General features: G+C 32.3%; 1 protein-coding gene across 1 annotated transcript; it reads left to right on the top strand.

Moving 5' to 3' along the window:
• Nucleotides 1-4,124: 4,124 nt before the first annotated feature.
• Nucleotides 4,125-24,630, top strand: LOC146540050 (insulin-like growth factor-binding protein 7). Its single transcript, XM_085207768.1, has 3 exons — nt 4,125-4,299; nt 20,403-20,610; nt 22,286-24,630. Exons 2-3 carry the CDS (start codon nt 20,465-20,467, stop codon nt 22,392-22,394), a joined length of 255 nt encoding a protein of 84 aa, XP_085063894.1. The 5' UTR covers nt 4,125-4,299; nt 20,403-20,464; the 3' UTR covers nt 22,395-24,630.
• The last annotated feature ends 3,314 nt before the right edge of the window (nt 24,631-27,944 follow it).

Raw genomic sequence — 27,944 nt, 5'->3', positions numbered from 1 at the left:
GTGGAGATGGACGCGCTTTTTGAAGGTGCCCATGTCGTATCGACCTGGAAACATTGCCGCATGCCTAATTTAGTGTGTTATTTGTGGGGTGGTGAAATATCACTCTGGAAAATATTTTTGTTTCTTCCATCACGTCTTATAAAGAAATGCGTTGAGTTTCACATCTTTTCTTGTAAATTATTTATAAAATGAGAAAAAGAGGATTCAGTATTGTTCTGGCTGTTGACTAATAAAATACTTGAGTGAAATCGAATTTCTTAAAATATTTAGTAGGAACTGTCATGGCATGGTTTGGTATTTATTTCCGCAAGTCATCAGTTAATTGTTTTCATTACTACTTTGGTAGATTAAGGTACGGCGTTGAGTTTCGCTACTCAACATGCAATCTCGAAACTGGGGAAGTGCGGGACAAAATAAGAAACTAAAAAATAAAGAAATAAAAATAAAGCTAAGTTTCAATTCAATGCATTTTATTACAAAAGAACTTATAGAAACTAACATAAAGGACTTGTAGACAAGAGAGCAGCAACGGGAATTATTTCACAATTTCCGTGTGAACAGATAATTATGTGACTATTTCCTGCAACGGATGTATTTTAATAGGTAGGCTAAGCTATACTTATATATAGGTATACCTACTACACCTACATAAGGTACAATTACTAGAAGGAAATTAGCTAGTCCTTTATGTTTGTAGAATATTGTTAAAACACTCCATTCAGTGGCGGAACTTTAATAGTTATTTATAGAATTTAATTTCGATGTTGTTTGTATCATAATATAAGAGCTAAATTGCTTTTACAAATTCTAGGCTAAGAGAATTATTTTTTTTGACCTGAACTGAATTAAGCTCTTCGTGGTGTGGGTGGTAAAAATGAAAATCATTTATTATTAGAATTTCTCTAACAAGTCCTTTGAATTGGAAGCCAGAAAAAAAAATCATTAGACACAACTTTTATTAAAAAAAAATAGTAATTTCTTTTCTTGAAATTGAAATTCCAAGCACCACCGATACAATACATCATCGATTTCCCAAATCGGTCCATCATTATGGTATCAAACTATTGCTTGAGTAGGGATTTTCCCCATAGGCATTCTGGATAAGCTTCACACATTTCTTCTCCGGCCAACGGAGAGAGAGCTGTCAGCAAAAATAATGGGAACCCTTTTTGCCTTATAAAGATTATGTATGAGGGGTACCGAGGGGATCGGCTTACGTTGGATGGTCAGCCCATTCGATACTTGTAAGCCACTACCTCCGAACTCCACGGTCCCACGGGTCTTAGACCGTCGTCAACATAAACAAAATGGTGTTATTGCCTGTATCTTATCTCAAAAGAAAAATATCGGTTTCGGTGCTATTTCGTTGTAATATCGCGAGCGTCAGCTGTTCACGCTAGCTACGAGTATATGTGGGTAATATATGTTTTATAAAATTAATTAGTAAAAATAAACTAAAACTTATATTTTTCTTCACTTACAATTTAAGTGAAGAAAAATATGAAATTTAGAATTACTTTTGTCTTACATAATATTAATGAATTTATAGACATATCACTCAGTTTTTTTCTTTCTCTACAATGTTAATATAGTTTAAATGATAATATAGTTTATATAGTGAGGGTATAAATTATTAATATAATAATCCTGTTTCTCATTTCTTTCGAATAATAAAAGCATGGTAATAAAAGTTATATTTGAGGCTGATTACATTTTCTTTGTGGAATATAAGAAAACATCAAAGAAATTATCATAATTTTATTGTTAAAAGCACTCCCATGCTGCTTACAATTACTTTATTATTTGTAAAAATGTTATTTCTATATATCTGGTATTTGGAAGTTATTAATAAAAACCAAGAATTTGTATTTATTTAACTTCTGAAATATTGTGTATAATTAATTTAAGTGAACATGCGAATTAAATTTTAAATTATAACATTTCATCATCAAATTTTAATTAACTGTAACTAGCAGAAGTGGCAGACATTTCTGTATTTCAGCATTATGTAGTGAGTGGCAGCTAAAAAAAGGTTAAATTAGTTAAAACTTAACAAATATTTAACTTTATAAAATTTACCCATTGAGCCCAGGGGTAGAAGTGTGTACTGTAACGCGACCGTTGTGGATTCTATCCCCACTTGAGAGAATGAACTCTTATTTATTAATATTTTTAATTCTTCGCTCTAGTAGCAAGGCAAAAAAACTCGGCGTTTAGTTTCGCCACTCAACACGCAATGCCTCGAAAAATTACAGGAAAAAGTAGAGAACGGAGTGTCTTAACACTAAGTTTTCTCTCCCTATCCTGCTGTGTGCGGGATTAAGCGGGTTTAAAGCGTGTATAAACAAAAGTTAATATAACTCTTTGTTCTATTAAATAAAAGTGTAAAAAGATAAATTCACATATTCTACTACTTCTATACTATAAAATATATATTTATAACACTAGATATAAGTTACAAACTGCATTTAATTTACGAAGGAACTTGTTTACCTCATTTTTCCTCGCTTTATACTGGAGATCTGGCTGGCTCACTCGGTTCTGCAAGATAAAGGTTATTCCAGGCACGTTCGTGTGTCTGCATGACCAATACCTCAAGTAACACAGTTCAGTGTAGTAAAGTTAACTTTGGAACAAGTATTTGATTTGTTAGGTTTAGATTTTTAACATTTTAAAATAATGTTATTATTTTTGATTTAATATTCCAACATAATTGTTGTTTTCTTTAGCTTTACACTATATCCTGCACATAGAAGGGTAGGTATAGGCACTTGGGAACATGGTGTTAAGACATTCCGTTCCCATTAAGACACTTTCTTACCCATATACTATCGATTTCTGGAGGCATCTCGTCATCTCTGCTGTTAAGCAGTAGAACTCAACGCCACGGTTTGCCTCGTTACTAGATTGAGACAATGAAAATGAAAATATACAATAATTAATTTCTTCGAGTGGGAATCGAACCTACAACATGGTGCGTTTAAGGTCGCATGCTTGTGCCCCTACGTCACAACTGGCCTCAAAAACTCTTACCTTTTTAAAATATCTTTACTTCGGCTATCTTTATCCTGGCTTAGTTATAAAAATGTAACAAAAAGTTCTCTCTATTTATCCCATGTCAGTGTAACTATGTCAGATGTACTATTTTTAGAGTTTTATAAGTTTTCCTTGAAATGTAGACTTCGTATGTAAAATTACAAAAAAATATATATCAAAAATTAATATCTATATATCAAAAATTATTATCTATTTATTTTTATTATTAATTAATCGTTATTATTACTTTGGTTGACACAAATTTCATTATTTATTCAATGTTTTTCTTTTCATTTTCTTGCATTCCCTTCGCTAATGCAAATTTACTGTTTTTCTTTCATCCGGATCAAGTCAAGTGGGGTAAATGGATTCTAATGCGCTTTTGTTGTAGGAGGTTTTTGAAATTTACATATAAACGAAAATCTATTTAAATTATCATACAGTCCACAGCCTACATATTTAACTTCCGATTGTACACTTAGTTGCTTTGTTGATTCATTCGTAAATTATATGTCGACGAATGAAAACGACATCTCAAGATCAATCTCAGATTTGAGAGCAATTCATAAATACGAGCCTTACATATTCAAGTAGCACTACTCAGCTAGATATACAAAACAAAACGATTCCACCCCCACAATTCCCAACATCACACGTTCACTTTAACTACTTAAAATCATTACCTCTATACATTCGCCATGTGAATACAAACGAACAGAGTGAGGCTGAAATGAAATCAGCTTCACGCTGTATCCCGCACACAGCAGGGTAAGCACTTAGTGTTAGGACACTCCGTTCCCCATTGTCTGCCAAATTTTAGAGCATTATGTGTTGAGTGGGTGAATTCAACGCCGCTTTTGTCTCGACACCAGAGCGAAGAAATGTAAATAAATATTTCACTTCCTCGAGTGGGGATCGAACCCATAACCGTCGTCAGTCACACCCTTGTGCCACTGCTCCACTACGGCCTAGTATGTAACAGAAAGACAATAAATAACAATTTGAATTTCAGATCTACCGTATATCAGAGTAAGTTAGGAGCGCGTGACTTGCGCATTTCACACGGCTTCAGGGCCTGCCGCGATATGACGCGGGTAGTACACTGTCGGTGGTGGTTCAGGTCGGACGTGCTGGTGGTGGTCGAATACTGTTCTAACATCGCGATTTTATTATATAATTCTACTAATATTTATATTGTGTTGAGTTAGTTAGTTAGTTATTTCTGTGAACTGTTTTGGAGGAATGATATTGCTGATTTGAAAGGTATTTTGATATGTTTTTAAATTATTTTTGGGTTATGGTTTTTGGTTTTTATAGGTTTTGTTAGTTTATGAAGTATTTGGTAGTAAAATTTCAAAGTATTTTTTAAGAAATGTATATTTTTTATATTTGAATGTTGTTTGTTGTTGCTTTTATTATTTGAACCTTGCTTAAACTAAACTTAAACGTTTTGCGACTGACGCAGCTTAATTGTAACTATTTATTATACTGACGTGAATATATTTGTATTTATTAGGTTTCTAGTCTATTATTTATGCAAAATTTATGTATTTTCAAAATTTGTTTAATTTTGATCTTCCATCGCTCTATGACTCTCTTCTTTAATAGATATTAATTTCATAGAAAAAAAATACTAAATCAATTTTATACATATATTTATATTTAACATTTAATGTTAGACATTTATTTTATACTAGTGGGCGCGCGCAGCTTCGCCTGCTTATTTGGACCCTTAGGGGTGAATTCTAGTAAACCATGAAACATGTGTTCAATTAAATACTTTTTAGAGTCTAGGTTTCAAATCGGTGGCCATTTAAAGATTTTTCCATACAAACTTTCAACCCCTTGTTTGCACCCTTAGGGAGAGAATTCTAGAAAACGATGAGACACGTGTACAATTAAATACTTTTAAAAATCTAAATTTCAAATTTTATAAAAATCGGTGCCGATTTAATTTTTTTTCCATACAAACTTTCAACCCCTATTTCACCCCTTTAGGGTTAAAATTTTTCAAAATCCCTTCTTAGTGGATGTCCAGATTATGAAAGTAAACATCTGTCCAAGTTCCACGTTTCTACGCACAGCGGTTACGGCTGTGCGTGCGTCTTACCTCAGTCAGTCAGGACAAGTCCTTTTATATAGATTTAACATCAGAGATTTTGAAAATTGACTATTACTTTAATTAATAGTCAAAAGTGCGGCGTTCCGCCACTCATCACGTGTTACTCCAATCCCATGAAGACACTACCGTTCCCTACTTTCTGATGAATTCTAGAAGCATTGCGTGTCAATGGTAGAAGAAGAGAAAATATCAAATATTTCATTTTCCTCAAATTAGAATTGAACCTACCTAGTGCGTTTGCACGCCACAGCTGGCCTCAAATACAAATTTTCTTATAGCACTGCTTAGTCCACATAAATGGTTAACAACATAAATAATGCCTTCGTTAATTACCACTGCGGGCTTTTAAGCTCGTAAATAATGCACGCTCGTTCACGTGAGACCCGACCTCTTCGGGCCTAACTTTATCTGACCCGGGGGACAGGGGACGACAGCTCTACTTGTACTATGAGAATATTGATCCTTTATACTTGCTGTGTCAGGCAAATGTATTTATTATTTTGTAAATATAATTATGTGAAAATAGTTTCACGATTTCTGTTGACTTTCCAAAGATATATTTCATTTAAAATGTGTAATAGTCTCGAATATCAAAGATCTTTTTATATATAAACTTTCAAAATTATAAAGAGTGAACGATAAATATATAGTAAAATAGATTATTTGTCAAATGCTTTAAGCTCATTAGACAAAAAAAAATATGATTGAATTTAGCATATAAATATTTGTATTTTTTTGTAAAGTACTATCTAAAACACTAAGCATACATTAACATTACATAAAAATAAAAACTAAGTAAGATTACACAACTCTCCCTACTCTACTCTCTCTACCAACTTTAATACAAGTAAGTTAATAATTATGTCGCGTGGTATTAGATAAAATTCGTGCGTTAGTGGTGAAGAAAGTCAAGCTACAACTTTTGTCGAAATGACAAATATATGCTTAAATTATGATTTGACGTCTTCATCACCAAAGTTCCCCGTTGGGTAACTGAGTATCTTAACATTAGGTTCCCTCTGCCTACAGTACTGAGTGCCCGATACAGTGTGAAGCTGATATAATTTCATCACCAAAGTGATGATGTACCAAATAATTCAGTTCAGTACAGTTCAGGCACAAACGATACCACGATGACATATTTAGTTATAATCGATACATACATATTTTTAGCTAATTCGTTCCTATTGTTCTTACTTATCTACCTTTAAATATCTAAATCCCACTTCGATTTTTATATTTATAGTTGACATATTGTCAGTACATAATTGTTTTCAGTTTAGAAAATTGGATTTTAGATGAAATATAAAAAATTGTATATTGAAATATTTCGTTTGAGGATATTGTAGCGCAATAGCAGCAGTGTGTGACTGTAGTGGGTTACGAATTATTTTCATATCCTCGCTCTGGTAAGAAGACGTTGGCGTTAAGCTCCGCCACTCAACACGCGTCTTGGAAATTGATCGAAAAGTGGAGAATGGAATGGAACAATTTTTGTGATTATTTTCTGATGCAATATGCTTTAAACTATTCGCGATACAGCTCTAGTTTTTTTATTAACAAATATTTAAAAATATATATTTTTATCAAATATTGATATATGAAAATGTTTACTTTTGATATTAAAGTTTTCGTTGTGATAGTAAAAAGTAAGCAATCCCAAGTTATTTTCGAACCATTTAGTAGATTGAACTGAATTTAATGTAGGAAAATTCGTGTATAGGCCTCTGCCAAAAATTTTTTTAATCAAATTTAAATTTTAATTTATAATGAATTGCTGCTAAAAGTAAATTATTTTAAAAGCACCTTAGGGTTACCTCAACATTTTGTAAGCACATTTGTTTTTCCCTAGCCTGCACCATCCCATTGTTGGGCAAAGGCCTCTTTCCATTTCTTCCATTTTGGTCTATTTAGCGGTTTTAATTTTTTATTTTATTTTATTTATTTTATTTATAACTTTGCTTTTAGCTTTTATTTTTGTAAGCACATAAACATACTCCTACATACTCCTATATTATCACGCCTCATTGCAATATATTCGCGATAAAAATGTCAAACAAAAGTGTGTACTTTAAACTCTTATTATTGCCACATGTACAAAGAATTTAACTTTTTTTCACTGGGAAAAGCTTTTTGTGCAGACCATCCGAAACAAAAAATGTAACTTTATCAATACTTAAGTTTAGTGACTGTGTGTAAAGTAAAATAATTATGTAATCTATATATAGACAAACAAACAAACAATTTTTAGGCTCCGATTAATGTGGTCTTAAAAGATATATAGGCCCATACTTATAAACAGCTGTCAAGTCTGAGATTAATCTTGAGATGCCGTTTTCATTCATCTCAAGATCGAACTCAGAGTTGAGAACGGTATGAATAAAATTTTAGTATCGACAATTTTTCAAGCTGTTACGAGCTTTATCCGTTGATATAATTATGAAAAATTTATAATGTATAACATTCATATAGTTTAGTAGTAAATCATTAATTATTAGGAACATTCATACAATTGAGTTAACTCTATGAAAATTTCACTTTATAAAATAAAAGTTTTAAAATACATCGTTAGTTGCTCAAAAGGTATGTATATATAAGAAAAGTAGGACAATCTGGCGAAGGCGTGTTCCCACAGAAGTTAATTGATGTTCTTTTAAACTTCCACCTTTTTCTCTTGTAGCCGCTAGTCGCTTCGTATTGGCATGGCCTATTCATACAATGTTATTTTTCCATTATAAAAGGCAATCAGAGCTATAGACAAAGATAGTAATGAAAGTTCTATGTTTTTCTTATTAATGGAAGAAAATTATTGTAGATGTAGGTTTCTTGCTGTAGAAACTTATTCGTCTTTTTCTTTTGGTGTTACTGCCTAGGTCAAAGGTTAATGAAATAAACCCAATTTCTACAAAAACTAATTTATATTTGAGGTTGAGGCCAATCGCAGCAAAAAGGCACAAGCGTACAAATATAAACGCGATAAGTTGTGGGTTCGATTTCTGCTCGAGGAAATGTAATATTTTCATTTTACTCGCTCTGGTACCCATTCAAAACACGGCGTTATGTTCCACTAATTAACATGCAATGAATGTCTCCAGAATTTGGTGGAAAATGGGAACAGAAATGTCTTAATGAGAACGGAGTGTCTTAACACTAGGTTCTCAGATTTAATCTGCCATGTGTATAAATCTATGAAAAGCTTATTTCATAGATGATTCATGATTTTACGATATGGATAGAGGAAAACAAGATTTGAATTAAATCTTAGGTGAACAAATTTATAGAAAAACTGTCTATATTTTCTAAAATCTAAAGAAGCTATATTTATATTTAATATTCTACCATACCACTAAGGTTTTACAATTTTATCGGGCTACAGTGCTACAATGGGCTATAATAAAAAAAGCAGCAGCATTTCACTCACAACGAGTTTGAAATTAATTATCGAATATGAAGATATCTATTACACTGTTGTACCGTAATTAATTATAGCCACAAATTGTTATGTTGCTAAAGCTTGTATAATTTAATGAAAATACCCTAGCAAAGGTTAAATAAATAAAAGTACTGAGAAAATAATATTTGCATAATATTTAGTACAAAAATTTACAATACAAACTTACTGTATTTCTTTAGATATTATGAATTATACATACATATAAAAAAAATCGCAAAACATTGTAATTTCCAGAATTCGTATGGAAAACGAAGATCTGCTCTTCCTGATTTAAATTCTACATTTAATTAAATGTCACAAAATTGTGCTACGTATTTAATGTAATTAGCTTATTGATTTATAAGGTCTTTATGGTGGCTTGGGGACATTTTCTGACTAAAAACGAGATAGTTGTAGATTCAATTCCACACAGGGATTACGATTATAAATTATTTTCATTTTTCCACCAGGCAAACAAAGCGTAGCGTTTAGTTACGCAGTTCAACTCACATCTCTCGAATTCGAACGGAAACTATAGAACGACGTGTTTTAAAAACTATGTTCTTTTTGCCTCCCTTAGTGCGACAAAAGGCCAAACTAAAAAAAATATGTACAGGCTTACCCACTGCGTATTATGCAGTATTAAATCTACTTAGCAAGAAAAAAGGCCTACTCAGGCCAGTTTTCTCCCTACTAAGAGTACCAAGAAAATAAACAAAATTTGTATGTTTACCCATTATTTTAATATGTGAGTGCATTTATATGGGGTTTACATATATAACATATATATAAAAAAGGAAAATGGTAATTCTGTGATTTGCATATTTTAATATTAACAGGCAGGTTGGCATAACGCACGCCGGTCTCTCGAATTACGTATTTGGACGCCTGAAATATTCATTGGGCTGTGGCGTACGGTGACATGTGTTTCGGATTAGTAGACTGTATTATAATATAATTTTTCTTTCTTTCTTAGATTTATTTGTTAGCTTTGAAGGTAATGATAACTTAAAGTACATGCTTTTGGTTTAGGATGTAGTATTTGTTGAAGAAGGCGTAGATACGAGGCGTGTAACTAGAACGAGGCCATTCGGGGAATGAATTATTATTTATTAATATTTTTATTTCTTCGCTACCAGGATCCGCAAAAAGCACAGCGTTGAAATCCGCCAATTAACGCGTAATGCCTCGAGAATTCGGGGGATAGTGGGAAACGGAGTGTTTTAACACTATGTTCTCTCTGTCTAGCTACATGCGGGATACAGCGTGAAGCTAAAAAAAATACAGATAAGAATAAACATTGTACACGTCTTCAATAGAACTATACTTGCATGAAAACTAAATGAAATGTTACATTTATTGATTGAAGTTAAATAATAACAAAATCTTAGCGAGAACGTAAAATTTTCCATAGCAAGTTGTTACCAGGAGACCTTTATAAAAACAACGTTTCATAAAAAAAGATACAGATTTCATATTTTTTCTTATAACAGGAAAATATAATGTCAGATAAAAAAAATATCTTTTAAAAATATAATAGCCTTGAGTTACAAAAATATCTTATAGGCTCCACGAGCATAAAACGCGGCTTGTTTCAAAGGGTTGGTCTTTTGAAAGGGCAATATCGTTAGCAACCTTGAGTTTCTACAAGTCAGTGTTATTATGGTGGAACGACTTTGCTGTATTTTTTATTTTTATTAATGGTTATTTTTTGTTATTTTGTACTTTTAAAAAATGTCATCTTTTAGATTATTAAATCATTTTTTGTCATATATCCAAGTCATGCTTAAAATGAATATGTCATTAATTTTTTATGTACCTTCAGTATTTTTAAAAAGTAGGTTACGTGAAGACACCGCTCCCTACAAGGTCTTTCAGTTTCCGCCCAGTTTTCCAAGACATTACGTATTACATAGGCATATAAAAAACCATGTAGCTCGTAAAGCTCAGTAGGAAAAGCTAAGATGGTTTCCAAGAGGCGGTGGTGCAAGTCCCGTACTTCAAAATTTGTATACAATTTCTAACATTTTTTTAAATTTTATTACAGAATTGTACTTTAAAAAAAATATTTTTTAAATAAAATTTCGTAATATTCGATTTATACACATAAGCATTATTTATATTTATACGTTGTTAAGAAAAATAAGTATGTTTTTTTAGCTTCACTCTTTATCTTTACATAACAGGGTAGGCAGAGGGAACCTGGGGAGATAATATGAGCTCTATTCTCATTAAGACAATCCCGTTCCCACCGAATTCTGGAGGCATTTCATTTTGCGTGGCGGAGTTCATCGCCGCGCTTTTACTCGTCACCTTTGCAGGGCAAACAACTGGCAACTAATAAGTATGTACCATAATAAAAAGAAAGTTAGCAACATTTTCGTATCTACTTTTCCACATCTGATTTATTATGAAAAGGGTCTTTCTGACCTTTATGCGTACTTACGTCAAATATTTGTATTAAGTTTCCGTCAAGCGCGATCCCTTAACTAAGACTTGGAGTCTACCTCATGACACAATTGGTGTTATAGTGTTGTTTTGTACATTAAAAATGTCGAGCTTTTACAATATTTTGAGTTAAGAGACCAGTCGTGGTGCTGGAGCACAAAGTGTGCTGCAGCCAAATCGACTGGTTGAGGGTTCGATCCCCACTCGAGGAAACGAAATATGTATTTAAATTTTTATTTCTATTTCTTCTTCTTCTTTTTTCACGTTGTATCCCGCATATAGCATGGTAGGCAGAGAGAACCTAGTGTTAAGACACACCATTCCACACTTTCCGATGAATTTTTCGTACCATTAGGTGTTGAGTAGCGGAACCTCAACACCAGGCCTTTGCCTCAGTGCCAGTGTAAAGAAATGAAAAAATAGCGGGATTGAACCCATAACCGTCACGTTATAGTCACGCCCTTCTGCCACTACGCTACGACCTGTTATTACCCTGTTTTCCTATTAACTCTGTAACGATTTATGCCTCAATATAATTCAATTTTTAGTAAAAACATAATACGAGATGGGAAATAAACTGGATCGATGATTTATAGTTTTAAACATAAATCAGATAAGTTCGACGAGAGCTTTAGTGGTTTATAGAAAAAAATGAATGATGAAATTTAGTACTTTAAAATTAAATTTCCGTGTTTTAATTGAATGTCATTATTTTATAACTTGAAGCTATTGCAATATGTTTTAATAGTTTTTTTTTATTTAGACAATTTACAAAAAAATAGGATTAGATTAGATTTAGGATTATAAATAGCTTTTAAACTTCTTCTTTTGCAGCTTCACCCCCTTTATTAAATAGAAATAGCTACTTGCTGTGTATGACACATGACTCATTAAACGTACAGGGGTTAACTCTGACCGCAAGTATAGTGGGTTACTTGGAAACGATTGACGTAATGTAATATCGCCTTTAGTTGAAAAGGCAGAGAAAATCATATATCAAGGACACTCCGTTCTCCGCTTCACATTCGAATTTGAGAAATTGAGTGTTACGAGGCGAAAACAAAATAAAATAAAAATAATAATTCTAATATTAACAGTATATACAAAGCTCTTCCAATAAAATGTGAGAACTCCATTATGTATGATTAACTACTAACAATAAAATCTCATTTCATTTAAAATGATAAGATATTTTAATTATAAAATTAATTAATATCTTATGAAGAATTTTATTCTGAAATAGTGCTTATAATAGATATAAAGGTTTATTTACTCAAAAGCTTAATGTTATCAATTAATTGAAATAAAGTTGAATAAACTGTTAATTCTTAATTGAATAGTTCGTTTTCTTTACAAATATCAATATCTTTTTCTAGTTTTAAAACAGTGTTTTTGAATATGTTAAAGAATAAATATTATTCTCTAAGTGCTATTTGAACCTAGTACCTCTTCTACAAAAAACATTGTCAATGATATATTAGCACAAACTATGTTCCTGGACAGAGTCAGCCAGTAAGCCAAAGTAACCAATACATAGATAGTCCACGAAACAGTATGTAATATTTAGGGTCCCTCCGCTACCAGTTGGTCTGAGCATCCAAATTTCCATTACCCCTACGATAAATATTCAAGAGCAAACGCAATTCAAATGACCGTGGGCAACGCTAGTCGGGCAACAGTTGCTGACCGATGTCAGGTATTAGCATAAACATATAAAATACTGTTAGACTGTGCGGTAGTACTTTACTTGATAACGGGATTAACGGGATAAAAATATTGCTTCAATAGAATTCTTTTTAATTTTTTTATATGATTTAGTTAGATAGTTATTAATTACTATGACATAATTAGTAATTCGTGCGTTTAATACACAACAATCAAATTCATTATTTACTTTTAAAAAGAATATTACTTATTTTCGAAACTGGATATAGTAGGTAGAGTAGGTAGAACTTAGTGTTAAGACACTCCGTTCCTCATTTTATTCTATTCATATCGATATATTTCACAGAAATAACAAAAAATATAAACTTAAGTTTGTAGTTTTTTTTACAGCTTATACTTCCTGTTTATTTATAATCCTGAAATTGGTCCAGAATCCTCGATGGGCAGCCTGACTCGCGCTTGACCCGTTCTCCTAATTAAATATGACCAAAATCCGACTGAGGAACCTACCACCATCACATTACAAGAACAAAATATATTGAATATATGTTACATAAAAAATACAATATTAAGCGACTGTTTGTTTTTGTCTAATGTGTTTAAAGGATATCGTAAACAGAATCGTTAAACAACGGTTTATCGCCCAACAAATCGTAGCGGGTTTATAGGCAATCTTTTTCAATGTTTTCCATTGTGGGAATACAATTATCTTGTGGGAGTGAGTGACGCAGGTTATATTATAGTATAGGCGCGAGGGCACAAGAGTGCGTCTGTAACGTGATGTTTGTGGGTTCGATATCCACTCGAGGAAACGAAATATTTACTTAAATGTATATTTCCGTATCTTCGCTCTGGTATCGAGGCAAAAGAGCGGCGTTGAGTTTCGCCACTCAACACGCAATACTTCCAGAATTCAGTGGCAAGCAGGGAACGGTGTGTCTTAACACTATGTTCTCTTTGCCTACCCTGCTGTGTCCGGGGATACTGCGTGAAGCTGATTTTACATTATAGTCATAAAATGAATGTAAAAGCGCTATCAAATAACATGGGAGACGATGAGGGTGAAAAAAATTTGTGACAAATTTAACTTTTTTCTTCTTTTCGTCTTAATATGTTTTTATGTTTAAATGCTAAAATTGTTGTGGTTTTGATTATCATTTGGGAGAATGAGCCTTTTTTCATTTAATTGTTTCCCTCTCTCATTCCCCCCAAAATGGGAACGCCCCCATATGCCATGATCTCAATAATTACATGCTATATGCAAATTACGCTTAAACTAATAAGCCTTTTAATGTATGTAATTAATTCCAGTTAGCTATTACAAATTAATACATGGACGAGCAAGTCAATCATAACACCGCGTACAACGTCGATAATTAGAATATATTATTAGATTATATGCTTTGAACGTAAATATAACATATACGAGTATATCTTAAATATGTTAAGTAAGTCTTGCTGGTAGTTGCAGGTTACGGAGAGAAACCTAGTGTCAGGACACTCAGTTGCCCACTTTCTGCTCAATTTTTGATTGCATGTTGATTAGGGGCACTTCTATTTTTTTTTATTTATAAATGTTATATTATTTCCCTTGTATTTATATATTTTAATATGAACTTTGACTAAGAAAAACCATATCTACATGTACAAAAATTTAAATTAAAACGTCACTCAAGTGGAATCTACCCTTTTTGTCTTACTCTACTATTAAATTATGTTGAAGACGTGTTCACAGTTCAAACAAAGTAACTATTAATTAATGAATTAAATGTAGGATGAAGTTGATCAAATTGGTCGAGGCCATTCACGCGGTCGGCGCTCGAGCTTACAAATTACGCCTATTTATTATGGAACAAGTTTCTCTATCACCAATTTGCCAAAACCATTGTACGAATAATAGTTCGGGGTTCATTGTAAATAATATCAGACCTTTGTGTAAGTTAGTTGATGAAGAGAAGGAAGTACATAAAGGTTCCTTGGTACGATTACGCTGAAATACGTGATCGCAGTATTGGGAAGTTCTTGTTTGGGTAATGGTGAGTGATTGTTATAGTTTTGTATGTAGTGGCCGTGCTGGGTAAATCTGGTATATTTAGTAGGTGCTATTCAACCGATATTTCTCGTATTTAGAAATCTTCGATCTCATCTCGCGATATCATGACTCTGAGGTCTTGAAGAATGAGGTCATGAAGTCTTTCTCTTAAGTATACCTACAATAAAATTAAACATATCTACATATTTACAAAACTTCATCATATTTAGAAGGGAATGCAAAAATATTTTCATGTCTGAATTATTAATTTACCCACTATAGTTTAGTCTTTTTGCTATTTTTACAATATATTTTAAAATTAAAGTTATTGTAAGGAATAACTCTATTATAAATAAAAAGTATCAATTTTTAATAATTTTCTAGAAGCTACCGTTTTTGGAGTTGAGTTTGGAGTATGGAGTTATTTTTTTTTTGAGATACAAATACCTCAAAAAGAATAACTCTTATAAGATCACTTTTATCTGTCGGTCCGTCTGTCTGTCCGTCTGTCTGTCCATCTATCAAGACAATATATCTATAGATCGCGTAGAAGTATCAAACTAAAGTTAATATTAAATTTCCGAACTACAGTTACTTGAATCATAGCTTCTAAGTCAACGCAATTAAAAGATACCAATGCTGGTGCATCTTTTTGCATCTTAAATTTTCTACTAACTTTTGATTTATTCAAATCAGCAGTTAAACAAAGTGCAAACAAAAAATACATACATACATATGAATTGAACAATATCCGGTTTAAAAGTCACAGGAAAATTTGGTCAAATAAAATAAAGATTTTACTGTTTTTACGCCGCTGCGAAATGGAAATCGCATCGCCCCAATCAAAACTGAAATTAAATATGAAAGAGACGAAAATAACTATCGTTTTATTGTGCTTTAAAAAAGTATTCAATTATGTATAACATTATAGTTGGCAGAAGTAATATATTTACAAAAATCAAGTCTATATATTTTAATTTAAGTATATATGAAGCAAGTAAATAAATGTAAATGTCAATACCTAGAAATAGAGTCAATATATTAGTCTATCGTTTATATGCAATTGCGAAGTATTTCTAGATAGACTTGAGATATAGGTACATATACGAGTATATCTAACATACTGAGATTCCCCATTTTTCGCCGAATTCTCGGGTGTTACCAGAGCGAGGAAATGTAAATATTTAATACTTCATTTCTCCGAGTGGGAACCAAACCCACAAACGTCACGCTTACAATCACTTTTACCCCTGTGCTACGACGACTTCTACTTTTATTTGATCTTCTATTGATCTTATTTTCATATGGTATAAAATTTATACCATTTATATGAATTTAGAGAGGCTCATGAGTCAGTTTGATTTATAATACCTACAGGCATAGACTAGATTATAATATTAATAATTTAATGTTAATAAAAAAAGTTAATTATAAAAAGAAGACATATATAATAACATTTATTTATTACTGGCAACTCTATATTTTTTTATATAAAAGTAATTATAAGCCACACACATTATGTCCATTTCATTCGCACACAAATGATTAATCTAGTAACGTGAATGGATTCAATAGTATCTCATGGAATAAGATAAATACGACGACGAAGACAATCTGACCTGAACAATACCTAAATCCAATTCCAGTAATAAGTGCCCTGTTGAGACATACGATCTAGGGAATGATGCCTTCGTAATTTGCGAATGGTTCGATAAACTATTATAGAAGCATGTTCTCACGTTATACTGTGAAAGTTTACGTTTACTGTGATAATAACGATTCAATTCTCTATTAGATGTGAATATGTAGTATTTGGGACGTCTACCCTATAGTTTTGTGCCATTTCCCCTTATTTTTTAATGTTTGTACTATACAATTATGATTTTTAAGAGAATTTATGTACATTTTTTTTAAAAAAGTATTATATTGTCATAGATCTGCAAATGTAACAGATTGTGGATTCGATTCCCACTTGAGAAAATGAAATATTTAATATTTTCATTTCCTCGCTCTGGTAACGGTCATTCAACCGCGAAAGTAGAGAACGGAGTGTGTTGATACTACTTTCTAAATATTAGTAAATGGCTTACAGTATTGCAAGATATTCGTATTTATTTCATGTTTAAATATAGCCAGTTCTTATTAATTATTTTGGTTCTCCATTTAAAAAAGTAACGCTTGGCGAGTCTAATTTAAATAAAGCAATTGCTAAAAGGTCTACCTACCTTGCATATGAGAATATTTAAACAGAGAAAATGGTATTTTGAATTTTATATGAATTCACGAGTGCGGCTATTTCTCTAATAGGATATTTAATATAAGAATGTTTTTAAAGAAAAGTAAACGTATTTAAATATAAATTATTATGTTTAGGTTTTGATCATGTAGAAAATTATATAAAATATTTTAGAAATTTAGAAATTGTAAATTGAAACGTTAATTCATAATTCGAATGCACAACTGTCGTGTTTCCAGTCAGATAATTTACCGCTATACTTTGAAATTACCAAATATCATCATCATTATCATCAACCTGTCCTTGTCCATTGCTGGACATAGGTCTCTCCAATGGAACTCTCTCGCTCTCTCTCTCTCTCTCTCGTCTCCAACTTTGCGAATATCGTCACACTATCTAGCCGGAGGACGTCCTACATAACGAAATATATATTATATATATTTTAGTACACTATGTTTTAGTACTGTAGTAAAAAATAATAATTTAGCCTACGTAACTAGATATAGGTTAAGTTATTATTAAATTCATTGTACGTGTACAATACAAATATTAACCACAATAGTATTCTACACACGCCAGTATTGAAGTAGTTTCTATGGAATATAATTTGAAACAATTATATTGATTCCAGATAATCGGTACAGCTTTTATTCCAAATGCTTTCGTGGATAATTAGCAGCAAAACAATTCCATTGTTGGTAGAGTTATTTGCTTGAAATAAATCTATGAATTATTAATTTATATAAAATACTAGAGGCCCGCTCGCGGTTTCACCCGCGTGAACTATGTTATTATTAATTTCTGTCTCCATGACTACGTCCTAGTGACGTCTATGCAAAATTTGAGACTCCTAGCATTTATAGTAACGAAGTTTCATACAAACTTTCGACCACAAAAACGACCCCTTAGAAGTCGAATATTGCAAATTCCCGTCTTAGCGAGCACCTACGTCCTATAAGTAACTCCTATGCAAAATTTGAGATTCCTAGCACTTGTAGTTTCTGAGATTTCGTGATGAGTGAGTGACCTTTCGATTTTATATATATAGATAAATATGAATTCACGCTTTATATGTATAGTAGAGTAGGAAGAAAAAACTTAGTGTTAAGACACTTAGATCTTTTCGAGACATAACGTTTTAAGTTGAAAAACTCAATGCAACATTTCGTCTACCAGATCGCTGAAATGAAAATAAAATAAATATAATCATTGGCACGAGCGAAAATCGAACCTAGAACCGTCATATTAACACAGACAGACACTGTCACACCACGCCCTCTATCACCAACTATAGACAGACAGAGATTTGAATTATTTATATATGTAGTTACAACGTCAAAGCAAATACGATTGCAATATACAAATTGCTCAATACACGAGGCAATGTCCCATCGGAGTACAATGTAACGTAATTACTCGACGTGAGCCTGCTTCCTACTGCTGATGTTTGCAGCGGCACTGATTGTGACCAATCGAGTTAACATCTGTGCTTCCAGGTGCTTTCAGGTGCTTCCAGGTGCTTGGGAGTTGGTACGTGACCGATAATTTGTATTAATTGCAGCGTTTAGTGTGGATGTTGAATTTATAACTATTGTTCTCTATTCTACTTAGGAAATATTTTTTTTTTAAGGATTTCCTGGATCTTATAGTGAACGGCAATAAATGGCTTTTGATACAGTCGTTTTATTTGACCAACTACCAATATGACGATTTGCCTCGAATAATTAGGTGTATGTAATTACATACATTTTTTTAACTTCGCACCGCATATAGCAGCTTAAGCAGAGGAAACATGGGGACCTAGTGTTTAGACACTCCGTCCTGAAATTTTCGCCGAATTCTGGAGGCTTTGTGTGTTGAATGGCGGAGCTCAACACCACAATTTGCACTCGTTACTAGAGCAAAAAAAAAAATATGTTCAATAATAATTACAGTAAAATTAATATTATTTATATATAACCCTGAAAATAACAAAATATAATATATTTAAGTGATGAAGTGAACGCTTTGATGTGACGAGAATATAAAAATAAGACAATAATACCCTCTGAAATATGTTAGGCCTAATATAAAAAATCCATTGTACATCAAAAGCTGCTCATTAAGCACACGTTTCAAATAAAATGGCAAAGGTTTCAGGAAATAATAAGAAATGTACCTTATTATAAGAGTATATACGTATACGGTACTCTACGTCAGTGAGGCGTATTTGAAAATAAATTAGGTATTATAATATTTCTTTTGTCATGTTTTTTGTTAAATTGACTTGGTATTGTTTTTTTATTTGATGTTTAGATGTTTGACAAACTAATATCATATATTTTATAATTTATTCCTTTAGACTATGTGAGACTGTAAACGTTTAGGCCTAGATTAGGTTATAGATTTGATTCCCAATCGAGGGGAGTAAGTATTTCATATCTTTATTTCTTCGCTCTGATCTGCAAAGCTGGTAGGTGAATTCCATGCCACTCAACACGCAATGCCTTCAGAATTCAGCAGAAAATGGGGAGCCATTAGGTGAAGCTGATTTTTGTTATTCCTTTAAAAGTGTCAAACCAAGTAGTGATTAGTCACAAATTTTCTCGAATACGTCTCAGTGAAATTTCACGAAGCAAACTGCAAATAGACTAAAAACATGGAAATGTACTTATAGAATTTATTATTCAAGCGACTTCATGAATGCAAAGCCTGCATTTAACTTGGCAAGTTTTCAGCATAATTGTAACACGCGCGCTGATTACAAATTAGTTCAAGTGCACCAACAAACACCAGGACTATAACACTTCCTTTGTATCTTCAGATACCTACGGGGTCTACCACATAAGACTATTTAGACAAAGATCGCTAAATTAATTCTAATTGTTACTTTAACAATCAATGTTCTTGCAATTTTGTTGGTTTAGTATGTTTATAATAAAGAGGCACTTATTTTTCTATATTTTATTTATTTATTTTTCAGCTTCACTCGGTATACCGCATTTAGTAGGGTACGCAGAGGGAATCTAGTGTTAAGACACTCCAATCTATATTTTTTGCTGAATTTTGACGAGGCATTGCGTATTGAGTGACAGAACTCAACTCAACTCAACTGAATATGGCGGAAAATAGAGAACGTAGTGTCTGTCACAATACTAAGTTCCCTTTGTCTAGCATGGTAGAGTGCAAGATAGACCTTGACGCTAAACGAAAGAATGTTTATTTAATAAATATTCTTACAGTTCAAGCAGGCGAAGCCGCGTCCGGGTTCGCTAGTATTTAGTATATGTGACAAAGTTCTTTCCGTTTCTTGGCCTTTAGAAAGACATAATGCGAATAAAGACTCAACTGGTCCACTTTTCTCTTAACACGCATATATATTTTTAATCTTAACGTCTTATTTATCCATATTATGTAAACTAATAATAATATACAATTAATTTTGTTCCAGAATGTGCAAATTGATGAATCAAGGGCAGTATAGAGTGCAATCGATTATGTGATGTGAACAGCATGAGCAGGTGGTTGGCGATGATGACACTGGTAGTGGTGGCGGGGGCGGTGCGGGGATGGGACTGTGTGTGCAATCCTAGGGAGTGTGAGGCGTTGGAGCCCAGCGGTTGCCCTGGTCTGGGCATCGTTGTGTGGGATCCGTGCAGGTGAGGGAAACTTAAAAGGATGGATGGATGGATGATTAAATAGTTAATAGATATATAAATATATATAACTACGAGAAGATAATCTATCGACATATTGTCTGTGAATGTCAATATGTCAATCAATAATCTATAATAGTATTATGAGATAGCGTGTAATATTGTCAAATCGGCTTCACCCTGTATCCCGCACACAGCGGGGTAGGCAGAGGGAACCTAGTGTTAAGACACTCCGTTCCCCACTTTCTGCCGAATTCCGGAAGCATTAAATAATGCTTCCGGAATCCGGAATTCGGCAGAACTCAACGCCACGCTTTGCCCTGACACCAGATCGAAGAAATGGAAATATAAATTTAAGTAATTATTTCATCTCCTGGAGTGGGGATCGAACCCACAACCAGTCGATTTTATAGTTACACTTTGTGCCCTTGCGCCATGATTGGCCTTATAATAATTTCACTTTATCGTAATAAATATAGCAGACCTATAATGACCAACTTTTCAATAAAACTCCTTAAAATAAAAGTAATAATATATTGTAAAAGAAACGATACAAGCAATTTGGTTTTTACTAGTTCACAAAAATAATTCTGTGCTATAATATAAGAACAAAATTATTGCAACAAATACACTTGTTTGTTAACAACAAGACTCGATAGTCTCTATTATAATATAATCCAAGGATAATCTCAACTTAATATTTTTCTGCACCCAATATTAATATTTTATATAAACGATATAGGAAGCAGCTCTTTATACAGATACTTCCCAAAGTTTTCGTTATTAGTTCCCGGGCGTAGAGCAAGCAAGCCATTTACACAAACTTCCTCGTGAACTTCAAAATAAAAGTTGGATCTAATGAAATTACGTAGTCCGTGGAACTTGTTATTTTTAAACGACTTCCAGAAGAGTATATTTTGAATATCTCTTTTTAATAACATCTTTTAAGATAATAGAAAGATATACAGATAAATAGATAGATACATATAAATCATTTTAAATAGTGAAAATTAATTATTGTAGTGTCCTCACATTCATTTTTTTACATTCAATAATTGTTTAATGTGTTTTTTCACACTTAGGAAAGAAAAATATTAAAAAAAAAACGTACAAAAATTGAAGCGGAATTTGAACCCGCATCCCTTCTGTCCAACTCTGATAGCACTCACTCACTAATTTCAAGGTAGCTTGATAAGTTTGTTTGTGCATTCATTACTTTAAATCAACATAGCAATTTAAAACGAAAAAGAAAAAGTTAAAATTGTACCTCTCTTTATACAAACATATCAGCTCTAATTGCTTCAAAAACCATCATAGTGGTTTGTTACCTATTTTCCGACGCTAACGATGAACAGGCGGTCTGAAGTAAAATCGATATAATTATTAGGGTTTTTCAGCTTCATGCTGTATCCCGTATTTAACAGAATAGGCAGAGAGAATATAAAGTTCATACACTCCGCTTGCCGCGACCATCCAACCATCCAACAGTCGAGACACTGCGACACTGTGGAACGGCCTCTCATTTGTCTTTTTACCAGAGCGAAGAAATGGAAATTATTTATTCCGTAAAATGGGAATTGAACCGACAACCATCACCACCCATAGTGTGAAATTATCAGTAATATATCAATATTTCACAATGTTTTAGTTGTGTTTGAAACTTAAATTTTCCTTACAGATGCTGCAAAGTGTGTGCGAGAACGCTCGGTGAAGACTGTGGCGGATTCCGAGGCACATGTGAACCGGGCCTAAAGTGTTTTGAGGGCTCATGTATTCCTATAACGTGAACAAACTTACAAATTAACTTTCACTTGTATTATATGTGTATAGCGAGGGTAGGACACGAGACATATCTTCATTATAGCCAACAAAGGACCAGCGCAAATGGTACGGATCCAAGGAGATAAGGTCAAAGATTGACAATAAATTATTAATTCCAAGTGAGTTTTGGGTTGACCTGCAACGTGGCTACTTTTAAGAGATATTTTCGTTCTCCAGCTTTTTTATAGATGTTGCTATAACAATGTACTGACGATGGAACTTGTTTAACATAATTTCAATATATAATGTATATTTGTATGTGAATAGTTTACCAATTATATATATTATCGCCTTAAGCATTTTAGCTTTTGACCTTAGACAAGGGTTTATTTAATATCAAATCTTAAGAGAAATGTAAATGGTAGTCATAAGAAAATACGTTCAACTGTGGCTACTGGGGCAAACAGAGAGTTACTTGATATAATTAACTCCTATTATTTACTTACAGATGAAGTGGCTTACGAAAATGTAACTCAATGCTCGATGTGATGTTAGAATTCACAGAAACCTAAAATTAATTTAGGTAAAAGGTCTTGTCAAATTGTACGATAAATATTTAACATAATTTCAACAGATTTAAATTAATGACTTTATCTTCTATAGGCGTACACTGTTTAGACGAGCAGATCGTTATCAAGACGTTTAAATTCAAATGAAATTAATTGAATCTTGCTAATTGTAAATAGAAAATGTAATTTGTTGACTTTTAACATTGTCCAGGACTGGAGTCCGACTGACGTGGATGATGAAACTGACGGACTAAGGCCAGTCGTGACGCGGAAACACAAAGTGTGACTGTAATCGCGACAGGTTATGGGTTCGATTTCCATTCGAATGAAATATTGAATATTTTCATTTCCTCTGTTTGGCTCTACAATACGGCGGAAAATGAGGAACAGAGTGTCTTAACTCTAGGTTCCCTCTGTCTACCTTCCTGTGGTAAATATTATTAAGAGATATCTGATCTACATTTTATGTCTAGTTTATCTTACATTTTACGCGAGCCTTCATACAATATGAAAATACTAAAATTAATTTGTATTCATATACCACATAAAAATATCTAGATACGTCATCGTAATAGTGTAATACATTCTTAATTACAAAGTTCCATCAAAATCGAACCGGCAGAAACTATAAGAATGTGTACCTTGGAACAATTTTCCCGTAGTTTTTCTTGTATCTCCATTTATTTTATATAAAAGTGTATAAAATTGTAATTATAATTAATTATATATCTATAATTATTTCTGTGTGCTTCCAGGTTACGAGTAGACTTAAGTATAGTTTATTCATCGTACTCTCTAGTTCTGTAAATATTATTGGAATAGCATTTTTATCTGGTATAAATAACTTTAAAATGTATTCATGTAATCGAATTACGATAAAATCGAATATATTCATCGGTGTTTGTTTGGGAAACTTTTCGATATGCCAAATTAAATTGGTTTTGTTCATTTTCTTTTATGTTTTTATTATGTTTACATAGTAAATAAAAAAATTGTGGGCATTCTTTATTTCATTTTCTGCAAAATCAAGAAAAAATAAAAAAAAATGTTATAATAAACTTTTGCCGTCGTGGCTCAGCGGCACAAGGGTGTGACTGAGCGACAGTTGTGGGTTCGATCCCCACTCGAGGAAGTGAAGTATTTATTTACGTTTATATTTCCATTTCTTCGCTCTGGTATGAAGGCAAAGCGTGGCGTTCCGTTTTGCCACTCAACACGCAATGACTACAGAAATCGGCAGAAAGTGGGGAACGGAGTGTCGTAACACTGGGTTCCCTCTACCTACCCTGCTGTGTGCGGAATACAGCGTGAAGCTGATTTTGATTTTTTATACACTTTTAATATTTCTATATCAAAACTAATTCAGTTTTTATATAAGTTATACTATGTACTGCTATACAATATTATTATATTTTTTTTTATTTTATTATATTATTTTTTTTTTATCGCCTGTAACGTCTTTATATGTATTAATAGTTATTTTATTTAACTATGTTATATTCTAAAATAAATAAAAATAATGTTTTACTTATTAAATCCTTATAAGGAGACATTTTGAATAAAAACAAATTAAATATGCTTTTGTAAAACTATTGTAATCTTTAAAATTGTATTAGAATAAACTGTATAAATAGCATATTTAAAGCTACTTGTTAATTGTGCACACATTGATAATTAAATAAGTTAAAACAAATTATTTCTATATTATTTATTAACCCTATAATAATATTATAGTTTTATATTAATTTGAAGTTATCTGGAAAAAAAAATTATCTTCATTCCTGCGCTCTAGTAACAAACAATGAACGTTGTTAAATTCCGCCTCTCTATACGCAATATCTCGAAAATTACATACAAAGCAGTTTCTCTCTGTCTACCCTGTTGTTTGTGGAACGACGTAAAACTTAAAAAACAAAGTATTATTTATTTACATTAATATTTAAAATGAATTCCGAATACAATACAAAGAGTATATTTACTAACTAGGTATTTAGGCAGAGGGCGCCTAGGAACCCATTGTTAAGACACTACGTTCCCATTAAGACACTTTTGTTCCTCACTATGAATTCTGTAGGCAGTCGAGTGGCGGAACAAAAGCCTAGAAATTTAAATATTAAATATTCTCTCGAGTGAGAATCGAATCTAAAACCGAACCGAACCGTTTGTACCCCTGCGCCATGAGTGGCTTCATTTTTTTGATACAATTTCCTTAAAAACTTTATATCGAATACGAATAAACACAGCCATTCCATTTACATGCGGAAATTAAAGAAGTTTGAACAAAAAGTATAAGAATTTTATGTTCCAAGTTAGATAAGTACTTACTCAAACTTTTATAAACTGTGGGTTTCTTGTTTTAATATAGTCGTAGCTTGAAAATTGTTAATTTAATTATTTTTCTTCATTGTAAAGTATGAAGTAACTTATTTTAATTCAAGTTGCCTTAAATCAAATGTAAATCAAATACTTTTTTAAATACAAAAAGCTATTTTTTGGCGGAACGCAAGGGCGCGCTTTACTTCGTTAGCAAAGCAAGAAAATAAAAATATTAAATATTTTCCCGGAGTGGGAATCGAATTCATAATCCATGGAGCTTACAATCGCACGCTTGCACCTCAGCTCTTACCAGTCTCACTGAAAAAAGTTTCAATATGTATTTTAAAGTATTGATGCCTATCTAACTTCGGAAGATTTTTTTGTTTAGATTTGGACAAATAATATATAATTAACATTATAAAAAGAGAAAACAGAGTGTCTTAACATTAGGCTCTTCAGCGTAACCTGCTGTGAAAAATATAGATTTTCCATTTTACTTACGTACATTGAAAGATTTATTTTTATATTCTCTTAAGATATTTAATATACGACCGAGTATTTACCATTACTTCGGGAGTCTTTTATTATAATCACTGCCATTTCCAAGCCAAGATTGAAGAAACCTCCAAAATTTCGCATTTACAATATTATAAAAGAAATATGAATAAAGACGTTAAAATTTGACTATCAAATTCCCCTTCATTCAAATTGGAAGCCGTCCAAAGAAATAATCAAGACAAGAAAAGAGAACTGCACGCTATGAATGCTAACGGGGTCTGAATGCTCTACGTTTATGAATTATTGTGTTTTTATTATAATTTATGAAAATAATTGAATAATTGAATTGTTCAATTATGTTCATAAATTATAATGTATGGTAAGTCATTTATTTATATGAGTCAAAAAATCACATTTCACATAAAAATTACTGAACGAATTTGGATGAAACTTTACAGTAATTATAGCTTATACTTCAGAATAGCACATGTACTAAATAAATGTATAATTTGGCTATAACATAACAATTTAAACTGGCGAAGCCGCGTTCAGGTTGCTAGTTTTTATTAAAAGAAAATTCACGTAATATTCCAACAACATATTAGGTAAATAAAATTAATTCAACTTGAAAATCGTTTGAACGAAATGAAAAATAAATTGCTTCACAATTACACTACCTCCCGCGATACGATTTCTCTGCTTTTTCAACTGTACTTCCCAAACAAAAGTTGGTATTCGTGCAGAGGCATCATTAAGGAAATTCTTTAACCACATTACGGTAACTAAGAGCGAGGTCTGTTATTGTTACTTATCCAGTTTATATGAAAATTTTCCTTTCACGAGCGCACCGCCAACATGAAAGCTAATTTCATTTTAATGACCTCAGCCGGGGGACTTTCTATCTCGCTCGATTAACTCGGTCGAGGTTTATTATCTGGAGACTTCAGTGTTTTTTTAATTATTAGGTACATGTTATATTTGTTAAATGCAATGTTATTACAAGATATTATTTCATAAAATAAATATAATCTAATTTCATGAATGAATGTAAATACTTCATTTCCGTGATTCGTGAACCCAGAACCAGTCGATTTTACAATTGCACTTTGTGCGCAAGGAGTAAAAATAAGGAGTAGGTAGCGCAGTAATATCAATTTTATGTAAGTACTAATAGTAGTACTTACATAAAATGAATATAGCTATGTTATAAAAAATAACATATTTGAATATAAACAAAGCTCGCGGTCATCTGGTTAATAGAATTGATATTAATAGATATTCCCAGAAATTAACAATATCGACAAATAAATTTATATTCTTTATACTTTATAACATGATATGATCTAAGTAGTAATAAAAAGTATGTAAGCATTTTATGTATTACATAGAAATCTTCTAATAAAGTAACAGGAAGTAATACAAAATTTTCGAAACGAAGCGAATATTTAGACTCGCACACTCTTTAGATGTCACGCCCAAGTAAACAGACGCACGTGAGGAGACTTGGTGACGCAATCTTAACTTGCATATTGACAGACGAACCCTATGACGTAAATCGTGGTGTAAAGCCTACGAAGCAATTATATAGCACTAGACGACCTGGGCGGCTTCGCCCGCTTGAATTTTACGAATATTTAGTAATTATGTTTATGACATTATTTTCAGTTTAGGGGGTGAGTTTGAAAAAACCATAAAACTCGTGTTCAATTAAATATTTTTCAGAATTTCACATTTTATGAAAATCGGTGCCAATTTTAAGAATTTTCAATGCAAACTTTCAATCCCTATTTCACCCCTTCAGTGTTAAAATTTATCAAAATCCCTTCTTAGTAGATTATGAAAATATACATCTGTCTAAATGTTCAGGCCTAGAGTTATATCATTCTGTTCCCCTCTTTCGCTATATTTTGGAGGTAAAAAAAAAGAAAAAAAAATGATAATTAAAAAAGTCTTGCCTGCCTACAATCACCGTTTTTTGTCAAGCATCTCCCAAATGTGCAACGAACGATAGCGAAAATTTACATATCATTAAAATTTTACTCGAGCTGCGTTCGTAAAATTAAAGTGCTATAATAACTGCAAACAAGAACTTATGTCAAACAACCAGAGCTATAATGTTAGTACATTGCAAACTACTACGATCGTAAAAAAATATTTCTTTAGGTACTACAGAGTGACTTTTCTCGTTACCAT

Source organism: Heliconius melpomene, chromosome 3 (genome assembly GCF_056956725.1).
Source record: "Heliconius melpomene rosina isolate 202511_hmr_F chromosome 3, ASM5695672v1, whole genome shotgun sequence".
Lineage (NCBI taxonomy): Eukaryota > Metazoa > Arthropoda > Insecta > Lepidoptera > Nymphalidae > Heliconius > Heliconius melpomene.
Note: the sequence above shows the minus strand (reverse complement) of the source record. Positions and strands in the feature narration are given on the sequence as shown.